The sequence below is a fragment of the Cherax quadricarinatus genome, chromosome 30 (assembly GCF_038502225.1).
Source record: "Cherax quadricarinatus isolate ZL_2023a chromosome 30, ASM3850222v1, whole genome shotgun sequence".
NCBI classification, from domain to species: Eukaryota; Metazoa; Arthropoda; class Malacostraca; order Decapoda; family Parastacidae; genus Cherax; species Cherax quadricarinatus.
Window position 1 is genome coordinate 25,413,544 of NC_091321.1, and position 26,314 is coordinate 25,439,857.

The window sequence follows — 26,314 nt, forward strand, 5'->3', positions numbered from 1 at the left end:
CCACTAGGACCAGCTTCAGAGTCACTGGACTTCTTTCGCACAACATATCTGTCCATAGTGGCCTGTACCTCTCGTTCCTTTATGACTTCCCTAAAGTGTTTCACAACATTGTCAGTGTAATAATCACCAGCACAGCTTTCAATAGCTGTGTGAAGGTGATTTTCATCCATGAAGGTTTGCACTTCAAGCCACTTTGCACAGATTTCCTTAATCTTTGTAGTAGGCAATTTCTTCAATTTCTCTCTCCCCTCCTTCGAACCAGTTTCCTCAGGTCTGGCCTCTTGCTGTTGAAGTTGATCTATCAGCTCATCAGTGGTTAGTTCTTCATTGTCTTCCTCCACCAACTCTTCCACATCATCCCCACTAACCTCCAACCCCAAGGACTTTCCCAATGCCACAATGGATTCCTCAACTGGCATAATCCTCTCAGGGTTAGCCTCAAACCCTTCAAAATCCCTTTTGTCTACACATTCTGGCCACAGTTTCTTCCAAGCAGAGTTCAAGGTCTTCTTAGTCACTCCCTCCCAAGCCTTACCTATAAGGTTTACACAATTGAGGATATTAAAGTGCTCTCTCCAAAACTCTCTTAGAGTCAGTTGAGTTTCTGAGGTCACTACAAAGCACCTTTCAAACAGAGCTTTTGTGTACAGTTTTTTGAAGTTTGCAATAACCTGCTGGTCCATGGGCTGCAGGAGAGGAGTGGTATTAGGAGGCAAAAACTTCACCTTAATGAATTTCATGTCCCCATAAAGTCGCTCTGCCACGTCTGTAGGATGACCAGGGGCATTGTCTAACACCAGGAGGCACTTAAGTTCTAATTTCTTTTCAGTTAGGTAATCTTTCACATTGGGGGCAAATGCATGGTGTAATCAGTCATAGAAAAAGTCCCTAGTGACCCATGCCTTACTGTTTGCCCTCCACAGCACACACAAATTATCCTTGAGGACATTCTTTTGCCTGAACGGTCTGGGAGTTTCAGAGTGATACACTAATAAAGGCTTCACTTTGCAATCACCAGTAGCATTGGAACACATCAACAAAGTAAGCCTGTCTTTCATAGGCTTATGTCCTGGGAGTGCCTTTTCCTCCTGAGTAATGTAGGTCCTGCTTGGCATTTTCTTCCAAAACAGGCCTGTTTCATCACAATTAAACACTTGTTCAGGTTTCAGTCCTTCACTGTCTATGTACTCCTTGAATTCCTGCACATATTTTTCAGCTGCTTTGTGGTCCGAACTGGCAGCCTCACCATGCCTTATCACACTATGTATGCCACTACGCTTCTTAAATATCTCAAACCAACCTTTGCTGGCCTTAAATTCACTCACATCATCACTAGTTGCAGGCATTTTTTTAATTAAATCCTCATGCAACTTCCTAGCCTTTTCGCTTATGATCGCTTGAGAGACGCTATCTCCTGCTAGCTGTTTTTCATTTATCCACACCAATAAGAGTCTCTCAACATCTTCCATCACTTGCGATCTCTGTTTCGAAAACACAGTTAAACCTTTGGCAAGAACAGCTTCCTTGATTGCCTTTCTGTTGCCCACAATAGTAGCGATGGTTGATTTGGGTTTCTTGTACAACCTGGCCAGGTCGGCGACACGCACTCCACTTTCATACTTATCAATGATCTCTTTCTTCATCTCTATAGTAATTCTCACCCTTATTCCTGTAGGGTTGGCACTAGAAGCTTTCTTGGGGCCCATGGTCACTTATTTTGCAGATAAAATCACCAAAAACACTGTAATAATACGAAATGTTCCGATTGTATGCTTGGATGTTACCGCGGAGGCTGGCTGGTAAACAATGCCACCGGCGGCACATGTGAGGCTGGCTAAGGGCGCACATTGGACGCGTCTTGGACGAAGAGCGGCGAGCGGGTTTTTGAGCGGTATGCAAGGCAAAATTTTTGCGATAAAAGCGAGCGGTATGCGGATTGAACGTTATGTGATGCCGACGGTATGCGGGGGTCCACTGTAGTTACACCACACATTGCCCTTAAACAGGACATCTCCACTGCCTCCAACCGTCTCCTCGCTGCTGCATTTACCACCCAAGCTTCGCACCCATATAAGAGTGTTGGTACTACTATACTTTCATACATTCCCTTCTTTGCCTCCATAGATAACGTTTTTTGACTCCACATATACCTCAACGCACCACTCACCTTTTTTCCCTCATCAACTCTATGATTAACCTCATCCTTCATAAATCCATCTGCCGACACGTCAACTCCCAAGTATCTGAAAACATTCACTTCTTCCATACTCCTCCTCCCCAATTTGATATCCAATTTTTCTTTATCTAAATCATTTGATACCCTCATCACCTTACTCTTTTCTATGTTCACTTTCAACTTTCTACCTTTACACACATTCCCAAACTCATCCACTAACCTTTGCAATTTTTCTTTAGAATCTCCCATAAGCACAGTATCATCAGCAAAAAGTAACTGTGTCAATTCCCATTTTGAATTTGATTCCCCAAAATTTAATCCCAGCCCTCTCCCGAACACCCTAGCATTTACTTCCTTTACAACCCCATCTATAAATATATTAAACAACCATGGTGACATTACACATCCCTGTCTAAGACCTACTTTTACCGGGAAGTAGTCTCCCTCTCTTCTACGCACCCTAACCTGAGCCTCACTATCCTCATAAAAACTCTTTACAGCATTTAATAACTTACCACCTATTCCATATACTTGCAACATCTGCCACATTGCTCCTCTATCCACTCTATCATATGCATTTTCTAAATCCATAAATGCAATAAAAACTTCCCTACCTTTATCTAAATACTGTTCACATATATGCTTCAATGTAAACACTTGATCTACACATCCCCTACCCACTCTGAAACCTCCTTGCTCATCCGCAATCCTACATTCTGTCTTACCTCTAATTCTTTCAATTATAACCCTACACTTTTCCTGGTATACTCAGTAAACTTATTCCTCTATAATTTTTACAATCTCTTTTGTCCCCTTTCCCTTTATATAAAGGGACTATACATGCTCTCCGCCAATCCCTAGGTACCTTCCCCTCTTTCATACATTTATTAAACAAAAGTACCAACCACTCCAACACTATATCCCCCCTGCTTTTAACATTTCTGTCATGATCCCATCAGTTCCAGCTGCTTTACCCCCTTTCATTCTATGTAATGCCTCACGTACCTCCCCCACACTTACATTCTGCTCTTCTTCACTTTTAAAAGATGGTATACCTCCCTGACCAGTGCATGAAATTACCACCTCTCTTTCTTCCTTAACATTTAAAAGTTTCTCAAAATATTCTCGCCATCTACCTAATACCTCCATCTCCCCATCTACTAACTCCCCTACTCTACATTGAAGATATCCTTGATTAATCTAGAAGCATTGCTTTGAAACAGCTTGTAGAGCAGTTGATGATGCCTTACCATCAGCTGTATAAAGTACTGCTGGGTAAAACTAACTAGAGATGCAATACAAAATTACTCACTACAGTACATCCGTCAACATCAGTGAAAGAAACCATACCACGGACGGGGATAGAACTCCAGACCATTGCGTTAGCCAAGGCCACGCTAGCTGGAGATTCGTCTGTAAAAACTTGCATTTGTGGTCACAGTGATGCCTATGCTAACCTTCCTATGGTGTAGAAATATACCTAGTTGGATGAATCTTATTGTGGCTAGCTGGTTCAGTGGCTAACGCTACGGTCTGGATTTTTGAGACTCTCTGATCGCGAGTTCTATCCCCGTCCGTGGTATGGTTTGTTTGCAATCGTGTCATTTTGATTTTGTGAGTCATCAGTGAAAGAACCTCGGTCATCCAGCTTGGCTAACGATCCTCAACCTTCCACCTCAGTCCAGTAGGCCACATAATCCCTCTCCATGCCTTTCAAAATTATCGACATACCTGAAATTCTGGTTGCTGGTGTAAGGAATTTTATTTATGTAATTTTTGTAGCTATAACCTTTATTAAATATAACATCACTGCATCAACCTACAATTACATTATCATCATCACCATCATTTTTTTTTTACAATTTCAAGACCAAAAACTTTTTTTTTTTTTAGGTGCGAGTGAGGAATGTAATCCTATTTTTCTTATATGTTCTTCAGTTCATTTTCCACTATTTTTTTATTTGCACACCTTTTTCAAGAGCATAACTATTATGTTGTATCCATTAATTCCAGATAACATGCAGGGACATGCCAGTGCCAGAAAATTTTAGTGATGATTTGGAAGAAGATGAATATATCAAAATTCGTAGGAATTGTACCATTTTTCTTGGTTATACTTCCAATATGGTGTCATGTGGAGTCAGAGAAACTATCAGGTAAGGCTATATCAAGCCCCACTTCAGCCACTGTGTCTAATTGTTTATCCTCTTGTTATTGCTGATGTTTTCCTTTTTTTATATCTCATAATTTTATATTTTTTTATGTACTGCTAATACTTCATATTGTTTACTTCTTTTTGTTTTCTTATCACTGTCTTTTTGTCTCTTGTTTTCATTTCTTCATCTATTCTTTATTTCTAACTCTTTTCTCTTTCCACTTACTGCATCTTCCTCTTTCTATAATTTCTAAAATTTGCTATTATGTTCTTCAATCTACATTGTTATCCCTTTACTTTCTCTCATTTACCCATACCTCACATATGGGATTGTTCCTGGGGATCTACATGAGAAGCATGCCATGCAGAATCAATAGAATCTCAAATTATAGTCAACACAACATTCCATGCCCTCAACCTTCTAAATATATATGCCTGTTCTGTTTTCTACTGTACTGGCCCCTACCTAGGACACTCCCTTGAAAACTGTAACAGCACACACACATACAAAAGAAACCAAATAGCTTTATGATATTCCTTGTATTCATTTCAAGTTCTCTGTAGAAATGCTATATAAATAAAAGGCTCAATAATTTGGCATAACTTGCCAGATGAAACAAAAAATTTACATTAATTTAAATTAAAATTAAAACCACATGAAAATAGTCTGTAACAAATATTTCTACTATTATCTTTATTTTTATTGTTGTAAAATTCAGCTCCTTAATTACAACTTTACCTTTAGCCTGGCTGGGGTATGGGAACCTGGCCCAAGGCTGGGTTGCAGGAGTAGCAACATTCCTGAAACCCTTTGAATTTGAAGGATGCCTTTTATGTTATCATCATTGTTGTAGCCTTGTGTGCAAGGTTATATAAACCATGATGTACTTGCCACACATTATTTTGTATTTTCTTATCTTAATTTTTAAGTGTTTTTAAATGTTTTAATTATTTTTATTAGGCTTTTTTGTACACCATTAATTAATTTCCTGTATTAGATTAGTCTTGCCCAAATCACTGAATGGAATACAGTATGGGCTGTTCAAAATTTGCTACACCCAGTACTCGCCTGTGTACCATACCTGTGATTGTAATATTTTCTGTGAGTAAAGATTTTGAATTGAAGACAAGTCCAGGAAATACACCTCATATTGGAGGTATGGGGAAGTCTTGTGTATAGTTCTTAATGCATGTAATGAGGAAAACCTGACTAGGAGAGAAGGGCTCCTGTCTTGTGAATATTGGATGGAGGATCAAGCCTCCATCTGATAATAATAATAATAATAATAATTAATGGAAATACTGCACAAGACATGCTCTTGTAGGATAAACAGCTGTGAGAGAGACTTGTATAAGTAAATATATATTCTTCCAGATTTTATGTATTCTAGTATGTTAAGTTGAAATGCATAAGGCAAAATTTTGACAGTTTTATATCTATATTCGTGTTCCAGGAACCATAGGAATAGCAGCATCAGCCTAGTGCAGGTGCACAAGCACTCCCTTTGTTGTACAGTGTCAACATCAGATAATGTGCAGTCTTGTATCTCCATTCTGCTATCTTTCTTAGCTTGAGTAAGCCTCCACCACTGCTAGGGACTTTCAGCTTGCATCTTCCTCTTGAAGGGTATTGATTTATGCTATTTCTGTTTTGAATACAGTGGACCCCCGCATAGCGATATTAGTCCGTGCAAGAGAGCTCATTGTTATGTGAAATTATCGTTATGCGAATGAATTTTCCCCATAAGAAATAATGGAAATCAAATTAATCCGTACAAGACACCCAAAAGTATGAAAAAAAAAATTTTACCACATGAAATATACTTTTTCCTACACACAAAGAGAAGGATACATGCACAATAGTAGAGTAGTACATGCACAATATATATTGTGCATGTACTACTCTACTAAATGAAGAATAAATGACACTTACCTTTATTGAAGATGCAGCAATGACTGATGAGACACTGTGTCCTGGGAGTGCCTTTTCCTCCTGAGTACTGTAGGTCCTGTTTGGCATTTTCTTCCAGAACAGGCCTTATCACACTGTATGCCACTACGATTCTTAAATCTCTCAAACCAACCTTTGCTGGCTTTAAATTCACCAATATGAGCACTAGTTCCAGGCATTTTTCCCTGTTCACCTGGGTGTTAGTCGACTGGTGTGGGTTGCATCCTGGGAGACAAGATTAAGGACCCCAATGGAAATAAGTTAGACAGTTTTCGATGACACTGACTTTTTTGGGTTATCCTGGGTGGCAAATCCTCTGGGGTTAATTGTTTCTTGGTATTCTCAATAAGCCACACCAACAACGGTGCTACAGCAGCAGCAGCAGCAGCAGCTGACAGTGCTACAGCAGCAGCAGACGATGCTACAGCAGCAGCAGACGATGCTACAGCAGCATCAGCAGCTGACGGTGGTACAGCAGCAGCAGCAGCAGCTGACAGTGCTACAGCAGCAGCAGACGATGCTACAGCAGCAGCAGACGATGCTACAGCAGCAGCAGATGGTACTACAGCAGCAGCAGCAGCTGACGGTGGTACAGCAGCAGCAGCAGCTGACAGTGCTACAGCAGCAGCAGACGATGCTACAGCAGCAGCAGACGATGCTACAGCAGCAGCAGACGGTACTACAGCAGCAGCAGCAGCTGACGGTGGTACAGCAGCAGCAGCAGCTGACAGTGCTACAGCAGCAGCAGATGATGCTACAGCAGCAGCAGACGATGCTACAGCAGCAGCAGACGGTACTACAGCAGCAGCAGATGGTACTACAACAGCAGCAGCAGCAGATGGTACTACAACAGCAGCAGCAGCAGCTGACGGTGGTACAACAGCAGCAGCAGCTGACAGTGCTACAGCAGCAGCAGACGATGCTACAGCAGCAGCAGACGGTACTACAGCAGCAGCAGCAGCTGACGGTGGTACAGCAGCAGCAGCAGCTGTACCACCAATAGTAGCGATGGTTGATTGGGGTTTATTATACAACCTGGCCAGCTCGGAGACACGCACTCCACTTTCATACTTATCAATGATCTTTTTCTTCATCTCTATAGTAATTCTCACCCTTATTGCTGTAGGGTTGGCACTAGAAGCTTTCTTGGGGCCCATGGTCACTTATTTTGCAGATAAAATCACCAAAAACACTGTAATAATACGAAATGTTCCGATTGTATGCTTGGATGTTACCGAGGAGGCTGGCTGGTAAACAATGCCACCGGCGGAACATGTGAGGCTGGCTAAGGGCGCACATTAGACGCGTCTCGGACGAACAGCGTTGAGCGGGTTTTTTAGCGGTATGCGAGGCAAAATCTTGGTGATAAAATGTAGCGGTATGCGGGTTTAACGTTATGCAAGGCCAGCGGTATGCGGGTTTAACGTTATGCAAGGCCAGCGGTATGCGGGGGTCCACTGTATATGCTTTGCTGTAATTGCTTTCTGTGTTCAGTGTGTTAAGCTGAACATAATGTGGTTCAGATTGGTTGATGGTATCATTGATAATTTAATTGCACTGATGTTATATAGACATTCCCTTCCCAGTCTAACTGACATGTCTTTTAAAAACAGGGCTAGATCTATACTTAGTGTTTCTTCCCATCTTCTAACACTGTTTTCCACATCTTAATTTGTGGTTAACGATCATTTGACTATTTCTTTGCCTGATGTAGGCTCATCCACTCTAACTACTTAATGACAAGCTGCCTCTGACACAAATGTCTGTGCCTCATTTGAACACTCAGTGATGTTTTACACGACTCAAATTAACCTTTGACTGTCGAGACCCCAAATCCTGAAGTGTCTGTGTCGCAAAATATTCAAAAAAAAAAAATTCTTATGAAATGATAGAGAATCTTTTACTGATAGTAATAACACCAAAAGTATGAAATGTAATGGAAAACTTATGGAATTATGCTTTCGCAAAGTTAGCGATCTCAGCGATACATATGCATTGACGATTTCGTCCACTTTGAGCCCTATTTTCAGCCAATTCCATTGTTCCAGGCGACCAAACTCATGGCTATTTCTTCAGAACCCCATTTGTTCTATCGATTGAATACAAGAAACCGCCCATTTACTAATTGCAGCTACCCAATTTGGCCAATTTGGCCAATTTCACGCAAATTAAAAAAGATGCCAATTTCAAAATAGGGTCCAGAATAAACAATGCAGACATTCCTGGCACTAAAATAACATTTTCTCTGTTCATTTGTCTTGTCTCCATGCCTCTCTTATATTACTCTTGCATTCTATTTTGAATTTTTATTCACACAAAAAATAGAAGATTTACTGTTATGCAGACTACTGCATTTTTGCAATAATTGTATAAATAATGTTAACCCATTCATGATTGCGTATTGGAATGGCTAGTTGGACACTTATTGGATGGTGACGTCATTTGTTTACTCTTGAACATTGGCAAAAATTGAACATTTCTGGTACTTTGAGTTCAATTACAAGGTCCTTTTCATCGCGAAACCAATCAAAATCATCTCTATTTCTGTAATATGTCTTCCACTCTATCAAATGAGACCAAGAAAATGAGAATACAACCATAAATACTATACGAAAATACATCTCAAAGTCGGCGTTTTAATCCAAAAACATGGTTGGAGTTTTTTTTTCTCATTATGCACTGCATGCTGCAAGATTTTTTTTATACTACACACACTGACTACACAGACCCATTCTCTCACATGTGGGCCTACCAGCTTTCTCCTGCTTGATTTGAAGCTGCTAGAATTTTGGCGTATTAATACGTCAAAAGCACTGGCTCATAAGACGTATATATACGACACTGATAGTCAAAGGGTTAATACAGTACTAGACTTGCTCATACTTATGAGGGAGTTTGCAATTTCACTAGTGAAGATAGTAGTGGTGATTTAAAAGGCGACTTAAAAAATAAATAATTTTAATTTACTGATGAATGTACACAGGGCCTGCCAAGAATCTTGGTATGATTTTCAGCTGGGATAAACCTTTCAGAAATTATTACTGAAGGTTGGGACTTGTTCTCTTTCTGAGAGTTTTGTGGGCTCTCCAATATGATGATTCTGACATTCTCTAAAAAATTTATGCCAAGGTTACTACATGTTCACTAGAATTTAGAAGCTCATTTTTTTTTATTTTTAGCTCCAAAGACAATTTGTGTTCCATATAAAGAAGTGGTCAGCCCTGTGTTCTCTGGGAACTTAATGGTCACTGATTCTGCTAATTCGTCTTTCAAGAAGCAGGATATTTTACTACTCTCCCAGCACTATAATCTTATCATCAGGTTGCATTCCAGAGATGAAGGGACCTTATCATTCCTTACATCTTTTGTCACCACAACAGATTATGCTGGATAACTTGATTTTATGGCTTCATTGCAACTCTAGCCATTAAACATATAGAGGTTTGTAAGGGCCTACTTCACCAGTTCTGTACTCCCCAGTTAAGAAGTCCCTTTCCCAGTGTACCCTCATCATCCCTACTGACCCTCTCGAGTCCTTTCATCACCTCAACTAAGGATCCATGGATATTTCTACACAATTCCTGTCATTACAAACCCTGGTGGGGTTTTCCTTCTTGAAAGCCCTTTCTATGGATTCTTCCAGTGATAGGGGTCACAGGTCCCACTTGTGGTTCCCAAGAGGGATGTTTTCATAAAAGACAACCCTCTCACCAACAGATCACAAGGGGCCTGATTACAGTGAGCCATGGGTACATCAGCCATCATGAGCAGCTTTTACCATTTATCTTACATTATACATGAGTCTCCTTCTGGTAACCTCATTCATTGTATACAAAGCTCTCTTTGTGCCTGTTCAACTGATCTTCCTTATACCAGTTCTGCCATCTCAAAGACTCTCTAACCTTTCCATTTTCTGTTTTATCTGTTACACCCAAAGAGTGGTCGTCTTCCACCAGACACCGTGGATGTGTTTCCCTTCGGAACACATACAATAGGCTATAAGATAATGAAAGGAAGTTTCAATTTAACCTCATGACTTCTTGCCAGCCTGGTCACCCATGCCTCTGGAGTTTTAATTCAGACCTTCATTGGCATATTTTGTCTCTAACTCATCTTTTGATGTATCCCTGGCATGAAATACTGTTACTACACAGGTGATGTTCCTTCTAGCTGTTTCTTTGACTGCTTGGGTAGGTAAACTCCATTCTTCACAACATTTGTTGGACTTGCTGCATTTTCACTCCAGTAAGTCTCTCATCCTGAGGTTATACAGTAAATCCTCAATTTATTGGACTAATAGGGGAAGAGGGGTGTCCATTAAAGCCAGTTGTCCATTAAGCCAAAATTTTAAGATTGTGCTTTCATGATTGTAACAATAATGGACAATTCTGGACTTAACAGAATTTGTGAAATCTAGAATTGTTCCTAACACAATTCTGATTTATTAGATTTTGTTCATTAAATCCAAAATCAAATAACCCAGTGGATCATAACAATGACAGACAATTCTGGATCAGACAGTTTTTGTCTTTTGTTTCCAAATGTTGTCCAGCCACAGATTTTGACCATTAAACCCAAACTCCTTTAAATCAGGGTTCATTATCCTTTAAACTGTCCAAACGTAGATCTACATTGATGTGCATAGCACTCCGATTGTAGATCTACGCTTTTTTTTACATAAGAAAGCATGTAAAATCGGACGTAGATCTACGTCCGGAGCACTACGCATGTGAACGTAGATCTACATTTGGACAGTTTAAGGGTTAAACTGAAATTTTATTTCAAGAACAAGATCGTTCTCAATTAACAGCATATCTTGGATTATATGGCAGGGTTTACCAGGTAATTCCATGCTATGCTTGGTAGCAAACTGGTAGGATTTTCTTGTTTTTACATTGACCAGTGAACTCTCTACAGACAAATACTGTATTTTCACTAATCTGGCTTTGATAACACCAGCTCCAGATTCCTGTTACTGGGTGAAACATTTCATTGTATCTGCTTATACCAGGCAGGATCTCTCCCCATCCAAAGTAGGACACATGATATCAAAGGTGTTGGGGCCTCTTGACTATGGCAGCTCATGTAGCCCAGAACCTCATCTTGGAAGGCACGAAGATGACTAGTGCACAGACCTTCACTGGACAATACAGTGTTATGCTCACCTTAGTTTCTGATGTTGCCAACATTAGTCAGCAACATTCACAATAAGGTCAGTGACACACCCAGGTTATCATACCTGCTGAATCACTGGACAACAAAAAATGTTTGGTCTTCTACTGAGATAAATGCAGGTTCTTATGTAATATGAGCATGCTGATTCCAAGTTTGAAATTGAAATTGAGCTAGTGTGCCACAGTTTTTATTGAGTGGAAAACATATAATTTAGAGAATTTTTTATTTATAAATCAGGTTTCATCAAAATTTACATAATTTAAAAAAAATACATCAAAATTTACATACAAGTCATTAAAAACTTATTCCCAGTAATAAAGTAACTGCTAAAGAATGCTTCAAGTACATTAAGCAACATAACCACACTGGAAGTAGACAATATTTAAAAATGTTTTAAGCATTTGCTGAAGAAACGAGCAGTACTCTCCCATCATGTTGATTTTAAAATGCCTCTGATAGTGTACCTTCATTGTGCTGATATCCTGATGAAAGCTCTCACCTTGCTCATCATTAACCCTTAAACTGTCCAAACATAGATCTATGTTTGTACGTGTAGCGCTCCAAAGCTAGATCTACGTTTTATTTTTCATTCCTTCAAATTTGGCGCAATAGGCTTGAGTCACCTAGACATGAAAGAATGTGTCTGCGCACTTAGTGTGCGCAGTAATAAAAAAATCTGCAACCACTTAGTACCTTGTGGGAGCACCAGTTCAGTTGAGCACCAGCTAAAGCAAATAGTGTGGCAGACACCAGGGATTCACTGATGCCATGTTGCATTAACACTTCCCTTTTAAGAGGAAAGTAAAAATAGGTTAGATAAATACATGAGTGAGTGTCGGTGGGTGTGAGTTGGACCTAACTAGCTTGTGCTACTAGGTCTGATGCCATGCTCCTTCCTTCAGTGGATGTGACCTGACTAGATGGGGCATTGGTCTAAGCTGGGGGGGGTGACATAGATCTGCCTTGCATGGGCCAGTAGGCCTGCTGCAGTGTTCCTTCTTTCTTATGTTATTATGTATTCGGCTGGCTGGCTGTCTATATTTTTGTATCTGTATTTCTGTCTATCTTTGTCTCTCTCTCTCACATGTGCACATAAGTACAGTTATACATAGTGTAAATTACCTAGGATAACCCAAAAATTCCAGGCAAAGATAGACAGACAGACAAACGTGTTTGTGTATATCAGTAAAAACAAGTAAAGCCAGGGTTCCCGAGTGCCCATTTATCAAATGTTGCTGAGCTGTCAACAGTTGTCATAACACCATTTGAGGGGGGAAGCGACATGGACCTGCCTTGCATGGGCCAGTAGGCCTGCTGCAGTGTATCTTCTTATGTTCTTATGTATTCGGCAGGCTGGCTGGCTTTGGCTGTCTCTGGCTGTCTCTCTGTATCTGTCTATATCTCTGTCTATCTCTCACATGTACATATAAGTACAGTTATTATACATAGTGTAGATCACACACAGGCAGACAGAAAGACAGATAAGCAGAGACAGACAGATAGACAAGACATGTTTGTGTGTAAGTGATAACAAATACAGGAGGGGTAGCTGGAACAGTTCACATTTATCAGATGTCACTGGGCTGTCAACAGTATAGGGATGCTTTTCATAATACCATGCTTCAAGGTATACTCCAGCATGTCTAAAACATTGCTGGGACCTATAAATACTTTGTATATATTTCTAGACAATAGTAAATGACCCAGGCAGGTGAAAATGTTCACCTGTCAATGTGATTGTGACTATTTGAGTACTATTTCAGTATCTAATATTAGTGTCAGAACAAAGATTGGCTTTGAAATCACGAGAACTATTATAAATTGTAATTATCAGAACGTAAAAAATATATAAATTAAAACAAAAACGAGAAAAAAAGGTATATCGGCAACACTAATGCAAGTGGCACGAGTTGATTGTTGCCATCAGATGAGCATCCAGAGCCAATTTTGCGATCTTATATCTCGGTAAGTACTGACCCTAATTTTTTTTTTAATCCTATAACATGTAGAAAATGTGCTCTTCATTAAAAAAAAAAAAAAAAATTTAATATTCGGAGTGCTACACAAGTGAACGTAGATCTACTTTTGGACAGTTTAAGGGCTAACAGCACCAAGATTAGTTGAAAAGAAGTCCAGGGGTGAATGAAGAAAGTGCATTTTTAAGGACATACGGCAACCCAGTGCTCTATATATAAGCTTGTATCATGTTTTGCACTAACTTGGCGTAATTGTCTGCTGAACAACCTGTGGAAACAATGGGTGGAAATCATCTCACATATTTGAGACCTAACAAATACTCTGGCCTTAAGTTTTGCATCAATTAAAACTCCTTCAAATTTTTTCTTAAGGTAAAGAAATCCTGCACCTTCACCATCCATAGCTTTTATATAAAGTTTTTCATTAGGCCCAGCTTTATGTACAGTGGTGGAAGAAATATTTTTTGAGGATGCACCAATAACATATGTTGTATGTTGAATTTTCCTGGAATTGGGTCTTGCAGGCCATTTTTTTTATCTTGTAGTGGTTAGTATTGCCAACTATTCCACAGTTATTAGTCTCAGTAGAATTTCCATGGACTTGTATGTTTCCTTTAACCCCTTGACTGCCGCAACCCCAAATCCTGAGGTGTCTCCTGGTGTTGCAAAATTTTCGAAAAAAAAAAAAAATTTCTTATGAAATGATAGAGAACCTTTCCCCGAATGCAATGACACCAAAAGAACGAAATTTGATGAAAAACTGACGAAATTTCGCTCTCGCGAAGTTAGCAACCTCAGCGATATTTACGAATCGGCGATTTCGCCCACTTTGAGCCCTATTTTTGGCTAATTCCATTGTTGCAGTCAACCAAACTCATAACTATTTCTTTAGAACTCCATTTTTTTCTAATGAGTGAGTATAAGAAATTGTACATTTACCAATTTCAACTACCCAATAACGTGGTCAGAAATTTGCAATTTGGCCAATTTCACGAAAACTAAAAAAAATATGACAATTTCAAAATAGGGTCCAGAATGAACAATGCAGACATTCCTGGCTCTAAAATAACATTTTCTTTGTTCATCAGTCACGTCTCCAGGCCCCTCTGATATTACTCTTGCTTTCTATTTTGAATTTTCATTCAAACAAAAAATTGAAGATTTACTGTTATGCAGACTACTGCAATATTGTAATAATTGTATAAATAATGTCAACCCAATCATGACTATATTAGAATGGCTACACAAATAACCCGCACATAGAAGAGAGGAGCTTATGACGACATTTTGGTCCGACTTGGACCATTTACAAAGTCACACTAACCAGAATTGGAGCAGGATGGGTATATATAGGCAGGAAGAGGTAGTGGTGGTAGTAGTAGAAGCAGTAGTGGTAGTAGTGATAGTAGTAGTAGTAGTAGTAGTAGTAGTAGTAGTAGTAGTAGTAGTAGTAGTAGTAGTAGCAGTAGTAGTAGTGGTAGTAGTGGAGAATAAGGAAGAGGAGCCAGCCAAATACAACGAAAGGGGAGCACTGCAAGGCAGCTAGGTGCCCACAGAGGGAGAGCAAGTGCATAGAGGTGGGGGATAGGGGAATAATGAAGGAACAAAATCATGAGAAAGAAGAAAGAAAGACAACCCAGAGGAGAAAGAAGGAAAGAGGAAAGGGGAAGAGGGAGAAGAAGAAAAATAAAAAAGAAAAAAGAAAAAATGAGGAATCAGGTTAAGTCACGGGTGTTCTGAAGTTTGGAGCATTTTACAATGTAGTGGGAGAGGACGGCATCTACAGAGACGAAGCCAGGACTAAGAATCTTAGCCCTGGCTTCGTCTCTGTAGATGCCGTCGTCTCCCAATACATTGTAAAATGCTCCAAACTTCAGAACACCCGTGACTTAACCTGATTCCTCATTTTTTCTTTTTTCTTTTTTCTTTTTCTTCTTCTCCCTCTTCCCCTTTCCTCTTTCCTTCTTTCTCCTCTGGGTTGTCTTTCTTTCTTCTTTCTCGTGATTCTGTTCCTTCATTATTCCCCTTTCCCCCACCTCTATGCACTTGCTCTCCCTCTGTGGGCACCTAGCTGCCTTGCAGTGCTCCCCTTTCATTGTATTTGGCTGGCTCCTCCTCCTTATTCCCCACTACTACCACTACCACTACTACTACTTCTACTACTGCTACTACCACTACCACTACTGCTTCTAATACTACCACCACTACCTCTTCCTGCCTATATATACCCGTCCTGCTCCAATTCTGGTTAGTGTTACTTTGTAAATGGTCCAAGTCGGACTGAAACGTCGTCGTAAGCTCCTCTCTTCTATGTGCGGGTTATTTGTGTATTGTTCCAGTCACGTTATTGTACCTTTTTGTTATTTATTAGAATGGCTACTTGGACATTTATTGGAAAATTACATCATTTGTTTACTTTTGAACATCGGCAAAAATCAAACATTTCCCCTACTTTGAGCTCCATTTCAAGGTTCTTTTCATAGTAAAACCAATAAAAATCACCTCTATTTCTATAATATGCATTCTATCAAATGAGACCAAGAAAATGAGAATACAACCATAAATACTATACGAAAATAGACCACAAAGTCGGCATTTTAATTAAAAAAAAAGTCGGAGTTTTTTATTTCTCATTATGCACTGCGTGCTGCAGGATTTTTTTATATGGTGCACACTGACCACACAGACCCATTCTCTCACATGTGGGCCTACCAGCTTTCTCCTGCTTGATTTGAAGCCGCTAGAATTTATGAGTATATGTACGTCAAAAACAGTGGCTCGTAAGACGTATATATACGACCGAAACAGTCAAAGGGTTAATCCCTCAGCTTGAGCCACTGGCACAGATGGCTTTTCATTGCTGCTGTGAAGAAGCATAGCTTTCAAGTTGACCTTGGTGGAATTAATGAACAGTCTCCATTCATCAGAATGGTGGTCCTAGCCCAGTTCCTTCATAAGATTATTCACATCAGTGCAGAAACACACAATACACAATATTGTTTCACTCTTGTAAGCATGATCCCAGCAGTTCTGTCTTCTGCTTTTGTAGGTCAAGGTCCCTAAGAAGCTCATTTAACTCTTGTAGAGTGAGAATGTTTCAGAGTTTCAGATTCTGGCGGTTCATAAAGATCAGTGTTACCAGTTTCTTCACTACTGTCACAAGCAACAGGAGGAACAGACATAAGAGTGTCCTCTCTGTGTGACACAGGTTTTAATTCTGACTCATAATCTGGATATATTATCTTGTTCCTGTTTTTCTTTGAGAAACAAGCTACATTAACCATGCAGAAGTAATAATCATTCATATGATTCTTCTGTTCTCACCACACCATTGGGGCTGCAAATGGCACTGATATACGTTTCTCATTCAAACATTGTGTCAGTTTAAAGGTACAAACAGTACAGCATGTGTGTGGAGTCCATGTTTTATGTTGATCACCTGTCTTATAACTAAAGTAGTGCTTGTATGCAATGTTGACATGATTCATCATATTTTTTGCTGATCAACATACATTGCAAAAGCTGCTCTAGCTGCACTGTTCAGGTATCCTCATCTGTTTATATTAATCTGAAATAGAGATTTTGTATAATAGAGCAAAAAAAAAAAAAAATCAGATGTAAACATGGATATGTATCTGATAGAAATGCAATTTAAGTAATGAGCACAACTGATGCTCTCCTACTCTTTTTGACAAGCAGGCATGATGCATAGAATTCATGTTTATGCATGTAAGCAGACAGCTGCAGGGATTTCTTCAGAGGTGTATTTAAGTCTATACATGTAACATACAACCACATGTGTTGCCAGCAACTTATGTGATGGGTTAATTCTGACTTTACATTCAGTTTCATCATGCTAATAATAACCTAAAAAGCTTTCATTTCTAGAAGTAGCAAATTTATTGTTGTCCAGTGTTACGAGTTGTGTTCCCACGATACTTTATATTATACATGTACATGTATTGAGAAACAATGATAATTACTCTCCCTTCATGTGAGAGCTAGGGTGCTCATAGGCTGGGCAACAGAAATGACCCAAGGCATCTGACCCAGTCAGATTAAGACTGCACTGTAAACTAATGGTCAAACTTTCTTGAATTAGTGCTTTGATTATAGGTATTCTGTGGTCCATATTAGTATAAATATAGGATCTAACATAGCTAGATGGCTGCTTGGGAGTCACCAAGATAACATAGCTAGATGACTGTTTGGGAGTCACCAAGATAGTTCTCAAAATCCTGATATTAGTTTTCTATAGGGATGATTGGGCTCTTGGTATTGCTCTTGTTCAAGAATGGTCTCTTGTGATGTTACCCCATGTATATAATTTTGTATGCAATGATCAGGGCATTTCTGACTAGTCTCTACCTTTGGATTTAAAATGTTCTATTTGCAACTAAAACAGATATATCTATCTAGCAATTTGGTTAAAAAAGATTACCCATATCATAGATTGTATATCTTGTCTCATGGCTCTCCATTTGAGGTGGTCTCCATAGACTTTTCAGCTGCCTCTGCCACAATTTTGGGTACTGGTGGTAGAATTCCTATAGTTCATAAAACCTGAACACAGGAAAGATATAAAGTTTTGAAAGATGAAAACTACAATTAAGGGTTCCAGAGCCACTATATCGTCCACCTTTCCTTGCCAACTCTACCTCATCAGGGTCTATTAGATTGAGATAGGATCCTGCACTGTGATGTTGACACTAGAGAGAAATCACTAGTGCACATGCATAGGAAAATATGAACAAAATGATGCATTTGGTGTAAATATGGTCTAAGAGTTGATTTCAGAAATTGAACAGGCATGCTTCTACACCCATATTGGTTCATAGAGCCTACATCACAAAGTAATGGTAATACAATAATAGTTTGATTACTGCCTGGTTGACTGTTTATAGATTTTTTGTGAACTACTGTACATTAATAGTAAAATAGAAGACTTGGTTTCTCTTTTCCAGATTTTTGGTGGAGCATAAATTGGTGGACTGTTTGGTGACCACTGCAGGTGGCATTGAAGAAGACCTTATCAAGTGCCTTGCTCCTACATACCTTGGTGACTGGTATCTCAAGGGAAAGGATCTACGCATTAAGGGTCTCAATAGGATAGGTAACCTCATTGTGCCCAATGACAACTACTGCAAGTTTGAGGATTGGGTGATGCCAAGACTTGATGTTATGTTTGAGGAACAGAAAAGTAAGGTGTGTGGAGAACACTAGAGAACTCATTTATCATGTAACACAATTTTATACATACATTTCTCTTTTATAGGTAGTAGGTTGGTAGACAGCAACCACCCAGGGAGGTACTACCGTCCTGCCAAGTGAGTGTAAAACGAAGGCCTGTAATTGTTTTACATGATGGTAGGATTGCTGATGTCTTTTGTCTGTCTCATAAATATGCAAGATTACAGGTATGTTTTGCTACTTCTACTTACACTTACAGTGGAGATGTCATGTCTGAGAGCAATGTGTGGTGTGAATATAATGCAGAGAATTCGTAGTTTGGAAGTTAGGAGGAGGTGCGGGATTACCAAAACTGTTGTCCAGAGGGCTGAGGAAGGGTTGTTGAGGTGGTTCAGACATGTAGAGAGAATGGAGCGAAACAGAATGACTTCAAGAGTGTATCAGTCTGTAGTGGAAGGAAGGCGGGGTAGGGGTCAGCCTAGGAAAGGTTGGAGGGAGGGGGTAAAGGAGGTTTTGTGTGCGAGGGGCTTGGACTTCCAGCAGGCATGCGTGAGCGTGTTTAATAGGAGTGAATGGAGACAAATGGTTTTTAATACTTGACGTGCTGTTGGAGTGTGAGCAAAGTAACATTTATGAAGGGGCTCAGGGAAACCGGCAGGCCGGACTTGAGTCCTGGAGATGGGAAGTACAGTGCCTGCACTCTGAAGGAGGGGTGTTAATGTTGCAGTTTAAAAACTGTAGTGTAAAGCACCCCTCTGGCAAGACAGTGATGGAGTGAATGATGGTGAAAGTTTTTCTTTTTCGGGCCACCCTGCCTTGGTGGGAATCAGCCAGTGTGATAATAAAAAAAAATAATAATAAAAAATCGTCATTCACTCTAAAAATGGTGTTGCATGAGAATGGGAGTGTTGCTGTTTATTTATTTTATTGTACCAACTTGTACACAATGTAAGAGTATTTATATTGTGAGGTAATTGTTATTGTAATCAAAAAAGAATATTGCAAGGTAAAAGTTTCAAAAACTCTTACAAACGTATGTGAATGAACTAAAATTGTACACGTATTAATACCCATTTATTTCGTCTAACCGAGCGACCGCCCACCACCCATTCAGTTTGTGCATTTACATTGTCTGAACTCCATATATCTTGTTCTCTCTTTCAATAACTCGTTGACGATGGCGTCTAAGCTTAGTTGTGATAGAAAAAGGAATCATAAGCCTCTTACTTTGGGTGCCAAATTAGAAATAAATAAACCTAGTGAACAAGTTATGTCTATGGCTGAGATAGCATGTAAGCTTGGTTTGGCTCGTCAAACAGTACAGTTGCAGGAAATTTAAAGTGCTACACAAGTGACCACTTAAGTTATAAGAAAACATGATAACCTTATTCTAGGTAGTAGGTTGGTAGACAGGAATCGCCCAGGGAGGTACTACTGTCCTGCCAGGTGAGTGTAAAACTGAAGCCTGTAATTGTTTTACATGATGGTAGGATTGCTGGTGTCTTTTTTTTTTCTGTCTCATACACATGTAAGATTTCAGGTACGTCTTGCTACTTCTACTTACACTTAGGTCACACTACACATACATGTACAAGCATATATATACACACCCCTTTGGGTTTTCTTCTATTTTCTTTCTAGTTCTTGTTCTTGTTTATTTCCTCTTACCTCCATGGGGAAGTGGAACAGAATTCTTCCTCCATAAGCCATGCGTGTTGTAAGAGGCGACTAAAATGCCGGGAGCAAGGGGCTAGTAACCCCTTCTCCTGTAAATATTACTAAATGTAAAAGGAGAAACTTTCGTTTTTCCTTTTGGGCCACCCCGCCTCGGTGGGATACAGCCAGTGTGTTGAAAGAAGAAAGATAACCTTATTGCTGACATGGAAAAACTTTAATGGTGTGGATTGATGATCGGACTAGACACAATGTGCCTTTAAGCTGAGCCATTATCCAGTCCAAGGCCCAAAGTCTCTTCAGTTCTCTGAAGGCTGAGAGATGTGAGGAAGCTGCTGAGGCTGATTTAATAGGTTTAAGGAAAGAAGTCAACTTCAGAAAATTAGAGTGCAGGGTGAAGGTGCACTCTGGTGTTGAAGAGTCAGAGGATGATGGTGTGCCATCTCCTGATTTTATTCAATAAATACAATGCTACTCACCTCTCACACATTCATATTAATATTTTAAGGTAAATAATAAGTGTACTGTGTGTGTATTTTACTTTCTATTGTGTTTTTTAATGCCTGGTTCTATTGCTAACTTACTATAAGTTAATGTAAACTTGTTGTCTGGCATTTATATGCATTTATAAGTGGAAAAAATGGTGTTCCATTTTTTGGCAATTTTTGCTTTAAGTGGGGCCCTACCATACAAAGGTTAGCAGACGAGTTTGGGAGGGTGTGTAAAGGTAGAAAGTTGAAATTGAACATAAATAAAAGTAAAGTGATGAGGGTATTAAATGATTTAGATAAAGAAAAATTGGATATCACATTGGAGGGAGAGAGTATGGAAGAAGTGAATGTTTTCAGATATTTGGGAGTTGACTTATCAGCGGATGGGTTTATGAAGGATGAGGTTAACCGTAGAATTGATGAAGGAAAAAAGGTGAGTGGTATGTTGAGGCATCTGTGAAGACAAAAAACGTTATTCATGGAGGCAAAGAAGGTAATGTACGAAAGTATAGTGGTACCAACACTCTTATATGGGTGTGAAGCATGGGTTGTAAATGCTGCAGCGATGAGGCGCCTGGAGGTGTTCTGGTGGGTTGGTCATTTAGAGAGAATGTAACAAAGTAGAAAGACTTGTAGAGCATATAAATCTGTAGGGGAAGGAAGGCAGGGTAAGGGTCATCCCCAAAAAGGTTGGAGGGAGGGGGTAAAGGAGGTTTTGGGGGTGAGGGGCTTGGACTTCCAGCAAGTATGTGTGAGTGTGTTAGGAATGAGTGGAGACAAATGGTTTTTGGGACCTGACGAGCTGTTGGAGTGTGAGCAGGGTAATATTTTGTGAAGTGATTCAGTGAAACCGGTTAGCCGGACTTGAGTCCTGGAAATGGGAAGTACAATGCCTGCACTTTAAAGGAGGGGCTTGGGATATTGGCAATTTAGAGGGACGTCTAAGCTGTTGTATCTGAGCACCTCTGCAAAGACGTTCATTATGTATGAGTGATGGCGAGTGTTGAATGATGATGAAAGTTTTTTCTTTCTTTTGGGGTTTTTCTTTCTTTTTGGGTCACCCTGCCTCGGTGGGAAATGGCTGATGTGTTAAAAATATTTACAGTGGAACCTCTATTTATGAGTGCATCCACGTGCGAGTTTTTCCAGATACATGCTTCCAGACGCGTGCGAAATTTCCAGATGCGAGCGGGCCTCAAGGGAGGATCCTTGACGCTGGTGAGGGGCTCTTGCTCTTGATCTAGGGAATTAGATCTCAGTTGTTTGTTGGACTGTCTTATTGAAACTTGGGCACTGTATGATGGGAAGATGCTTCTTAGCGTACACCAAAAATGAAAGAAATCGGACCATAAATAATGAAGTTCACTTCTCAGCCATTAGCCTTCCCTTAGCTGTATATTTTCATATGGTTTTTATGGTTTTATTCTCGTTTTTTTAGGTCTCATTTGATAGAATGGAAGATATACTACAGAAATAGGTATGATTTTGATTGGTATCTCGATGAAAAGCACATTGAAATTGATCTCAAAGCAGCAGAAATGTTTGATTCTTTGGCGATGTTCAAGAGTTAACTAATGACGTCACTGTCCAGTACCTGTCCGATTGGCACTGCCCCTCAACCTTCACATATTGGAAAGCTCTTCAACACACTAGCGAAAGTGGGAGCAGACATCATGAGGTAGCAGTGGCAGACAATATGAAGCTGCAGTGGCAGACATCATGAAGTAACAGTGGCAGACATCATGAAGCTGCAGTGGCAGACATCATGAGGTAGCAGTGGCAGACATCATGAGGTAGCAGTGGCAGACAACATGAAGTAGCAGTGGCAGACAACATGAAGTAGCAGTGGCAGACAACATGAAGAAGCAGTGGCAAAGTGTAGCATTAAGAGTGTAGCAGTTAAGTGTAGCACTTATAAGTCTCTCTGTCTGACTTTTTTTGTGTTATCATAGGTTCTCTACATATGTAGTAAGGCCACTGTGGTGACCCTATAAATCCCAACAACAACAATGGCCACTGTCACCACCACTAGCCACATACATAATGACATGTATTTTATTCATTCTGGTCTATATACAGTGGTCCCTCGCTTTTCGTAGTTCTCGGCAATCGTAAATTTCGCCAATCATAGGGGTATTTTCGTATAAACATGGACTCGCTTTTCATAGGTTGACTCGCGAATAGTAGTTCGTCCGGGACGCGTATGCACGGTGTGAGCCGGGGCGGCCTCCTTACCCAGCCAGTCTGGCATTGTTTACCAGTGAGTGAAGGTCCCCTCAAGTGCTCCTACGAAATATTTCATAATATTCCACTCATTTTAGTGCTTGCAAGTACTAAATAAGCTACCATGGCTCCAAAGAAAGCTCCTAGTGCCAAGCCTGTGGTAAAGAAGGTGAGAAATATGTACAGTGACAAAGTCTTGGGCCATTTTAGGGAAGTGTTAAAGAGACGCCAGAAACAGAGCTCTCTCCACAGTTACTTTGCGAGACAGGACTAGAGTGACTCTCAAGGTGGTCCAAGTGGCATTAAGAAACAGAGAAGAGAAGCAACCCCAGAGAAGCAATTGGTACCTGAGGTGTTGCTGGAAGGGGATTCCCCTTCCAAACTGTAAACAATCCAATCTCTCTCCTCCTCCAGTCTCCCATACACTAAGAAGAATCTCCAATAAAGGTAAGTGTTACGCTGTTAATGTTTCATTCATCATTTCCCATTGTATTGTTTATGTACTACATGTATATTTCATGTAAAAAATTTTTTTGTTTTAATACTTCTGGGTGTCAGGAACGGATTAATTGTATTTACATTATTTCTTATGGGGAAAATTGATTCACAAATCGTAAATTTCGTTTATAGTAACGGCTCCAGGAACGGATTAATTACGAAAAACGAGGGACCACTGTATTGTTTCTGTGTTATTAATATTGTTTATTATGTCATAGTACATGAATTGTGATAGATAAAATAAGCTGTAGGGTTGATATTGGGGAAATTATTGAAGTAGTATTTTCTCATGCCTGAAATTCCATTGGAATGAATTAATTCCATTTCAATTAATTTAAATGAGGAAAATTGACTGCAAACAAGCAAATCCAGATGCGAGCAAGGTCATGGAATGGATTAAACTCGTAAGTAGAGGTTCCACTGTACAAGTCTGCCAAAACAGTTATTTTTATCATGGCTACCCATAGAGAGAAAACTCTAGAAGGAAAATACCATTGCCCTGGATAAACATTTATTATTTAATTTTTATTCATTTTGCACACATGCACATGCATACACATTTTTGTTTTTACCATTGTACAATAAATGCAAAAAAAAATATTTCTTTATAAAACAAATGGCTTGTTTTTAATGTGTTCTGTTTTTAATTGATCTCTGCTGAATTATTTTGGGCTCATTATGTTTAACAGGATATTGTTTGGACACCATCGAAGATCATTGCACGGCTGGGAAGTGAAATCAACGATCCATCAAGTATTGCTTATTGGGCAGCTAAAAACAAAATTCCAATCTTCAGTCCAGCACTAACTGATGGCAGTTTAGGAGACATGATGTACTTCCATGGTATCAAGAGTCCTGGTCTCGTTGTGGATATTAATTCTGGTAGGAATGTCTTTCTTCTCTTTCATGTGGCAAAAGTAGATAGCACATAGCATTTAAATGTGCCATTTATATCTTTTCAAAATTTCCACACCTCTCATGACATTTTCATTGCACACCACAACAAGTATCATGTGTCATACACCATTCATTTATACCCAATTAAATCTAATTTATAAAGACTTTTACCATAGTTGACAATGCCATAAACATCATTTTAAACAATTTAATACCCATTATTTGGCCTTCACTAAATATTGTTCTTTTACAGACTTGCTTCAGTAGTATCCCCAGAGCTACTATCTTTGGTGGCAAATGTATCTTCTTTCTGTTATACATTTTTCAATTCCAGATGTATAATTTGCTTTGTAAAATCTATTGTAATTTTGAAACCCAGTTGATGAAACCAGCTGTTCATTTATATTGACAGCAAATGTATGTGAATAGAGTGGATGTCAATGTGTGTAATTCCTTTAATCTCCAAAACTGCTAGCCATCTAAAAAGGGAATCTGAAAGAATTTTAGTATACAGTGGACCCTTGGGTAATGGCGGCATCGGCTAAAGCCAAAATCGGATAGCGGCGCATTTTTGCGTCAAAATATTGGCTCGGCTAATGTCCAAGAATTTGGCTAAGGGCATTCGTCCCGAACGTGTCTGCCTGTCCGTCTGGCCTGAGTGCCTGAGCTGCCCTGCCTTCAGCTAGTGTGCCATTGTTATGCAAAAAGGTGGGATAGCTGGGGGCTAGAGCCTTGTCTAAGGGCAAAGGTACAAGTTACACACATCTCAGGCATAAACAGGCCACCCAGGACTATCCCAGTCAAAACAGAAAGCGCTAAACCAGTATTTGTTACTTCAGTGGGTTGGTTAACAGAGGGTTAGGCAAAAATCCTAGTTAGGAAAATATATCTACAGTGGTCCCTCATTTTTCGTAATTAATCCGTTCCTGGAGCCGCTACTATAAATGAAATTTACGATTTACGAATCAATTTTCCCCATAAGAAATAATGTAAATACAATTAATCCGTTCCTGACACCCAGAAGTATTAAAAAAAATTTTTTAACATGAAATATACATGTAGTACATAAACAATACAATGGGAAATGATGAATGAAACATTAACAGCATAACACTTACCTTTATTGGAGATTCTTCTTAGTGTATGGGAGACTGGAGGAGGAGAGAGAGTGGATTGTTTATAGTTTGGAAGGGGAATCCCCTTCCATCAACACCTCAGGTACCATTTGCTTTTCTGGGGTTGCTTCTCTTCTCTTTTTCTTAATGCCACTAGGACCACCTTGAGAGTCACTGGAGTCCTGTCTCACAAAATAACTGTGGAGAGAGCTCTGTTTCTGGCGTCTCTTTAACACTTCCCTAAAATGGCCCAAGACTTTGTCACTGTACATGTTGCCAACCTGGCTTGCAACAACCTTGTTAGGGTGATGTTTCTCCATAAAGCTTTCCATCTTACCCCACATTTCAAAAATCTCCTTAATTTCTGAAGAAGGCACCTTCTTCCATCTCTCTTCGTCCTGCTCTGCAGCAAGATTCTGAGCTGTGATGTGTTGCTCTTCCTGCTGAAGCTCTTGCAGGTCCTCAGTGGTGAGCTCTTCATTGTGGTCTTCCACCAATTCTTCCACATCCTCCAAACTCACATCCAACCCCATGGAACTCCCCAGTGCCACAATTGATTTTACAACAGACATAGGCTCATTAGGGTCAGTCCCAAATCCTTCAAAATCCCTCTTGTCGACACAATCTGGCCACAATTTTCTCCAGGCAGAGTTCAAAGTCCTGGTAGTCACTCCCTCCCAAGCCATACCTATAAGGGTTATGCAGTGGAGGATGCTGAAGTGTTCTCTCCAAAATTCCCTTAGGGTCAAGTGAGTGTCTGTGGTCACAGTCAAGCACCTGTGAAACATTGCTT

At 39.8% G+C, this 26,314-nt stretch overlaps 1 protein-coding gene across 8 annotated transcripts in view; it reads left to right on the forward strand.

Annotated features, from left to right (window-relative positions):
* The window catches only part of Dhps (Deoxyhypusine synthase), a 94,458-nt gene that overhangs the window by 20,631 nt on the left and 47,513 nt on the right, over positions 1–26,314 (forward strand). For all 8 annotated transcript variants that reach the window (XM_070090031.1, XM_053782042.2, XM_053782035.2 and 5 more), the window contains exons 4-6: positions 4,190–4,332; positions 18,398–18,638; positions 24,199–24,391. In XM_070090031.1, the coding sequence (XP_069946132.1) occupies positions 4,190–4,332; positions 18,398–18,638; positions 24,199–24,391 (577 nt within the window). The remainder of the gene's footprint in view (positions 1–4,189; positions 4,333–18,397; positions 18,639–24,198; positions 24,392–26,314) is intronic.